Genomic DNA, 805 nt, shown 5'->3' on the forward strand with positions numbered 1-805 from the left:
ATGGCTGTCACATAATACTTTTGTGTAATACGTGATTTTTCTGGTACAATCAAAATATCGGTGAGATCACCGAACGTGTTAAAAATGCATTTTAGCATTTTTGCATAAGCGCCGATGTACGGCTGCTGTGATACATTAGATTCGCGTAATATAATATTCTTTCAATCTAAATGTCTCGCGGTCATCGAACATATGTTAAAAAATGCAATTAAGCATTTTGATCAAGCGCCAATGCATGGCAGCGAGATCACGTCGCGAAATCAAACGATATCTGCAACATTTGCGAAAAATAGACCACACCCATTAGTTTCGGCATATATATTGTAAAGATTTTGATACACCTCGTCAGTGGTGAGATTTAATACAACCAGGTGATTGTGAAAATGTAACTCTTGTTATTGAACATCGAAGAAATGATACCACCAAACGATTACATGGAGGTAGAAGTAGCGCATGAGGAAGATGATCAAGAATTGATGGAAATAGAAGAAGATTTTTCCGATGACTCAAGTAACGATAGTGGTATGGACAATGAAGTAATCGAATTAGAAAGACATGGATTATTGTACCCAGATGATGTCTATGATCTGCATATCACAGATGTAATGTGCATGCTTGAGTTCTATTATATAGACGAAGAACACGAAAGTTTGAGAAGATACTGTTCCTCATGTGTCATTAGAGGAAATAATCAATTTTCATATCTACGTCTCTTGCGAAGACACACTACCGAAGAATTTATACTCCACGATGGTTATTCATGCTGGGGATGCGAATGTCCGTTGTTTCAAATAATGCCGTGTAA

The 805-nt window shown here is 37.0% G+C and overlaps 1 protein-coding gene across 1 annotated transcript in view; it reads left to right on the forward strand.

Moving 5' to 3' along the window:
• The first annotated feature begins 413 nt into the window (after positions 1-413).
• Positions 414-805, forward strand: part of LOC105448679 — a 4,261-nt gene continuing 3,869 nt past the window's right edge. The window contains exon 1 of the mRNA XM_011687386.1: positions 414-648. Within this exon, the coding sequence (XP_011685688.1) occupies positions 414-648 (235 nt within the window). The remainder of the gene's footprint in view (positions 649-805) is intronic.

This window comes from Wasmannia auropunctata, unplaced genomic scaffold (genome assembly GCF_000956235.1).
Source record: "Wasmannia auropunctata unplaced genomic scaffold, wasmannia.A_1.0 LD336116.1, whole genome shotgun sequence".
NCBI lineage: Eukaryota > Metazoa > Arthropoda > Insecta > Hymenoptera > Formicidae > Wasmannia > Wasmannia auropunctata.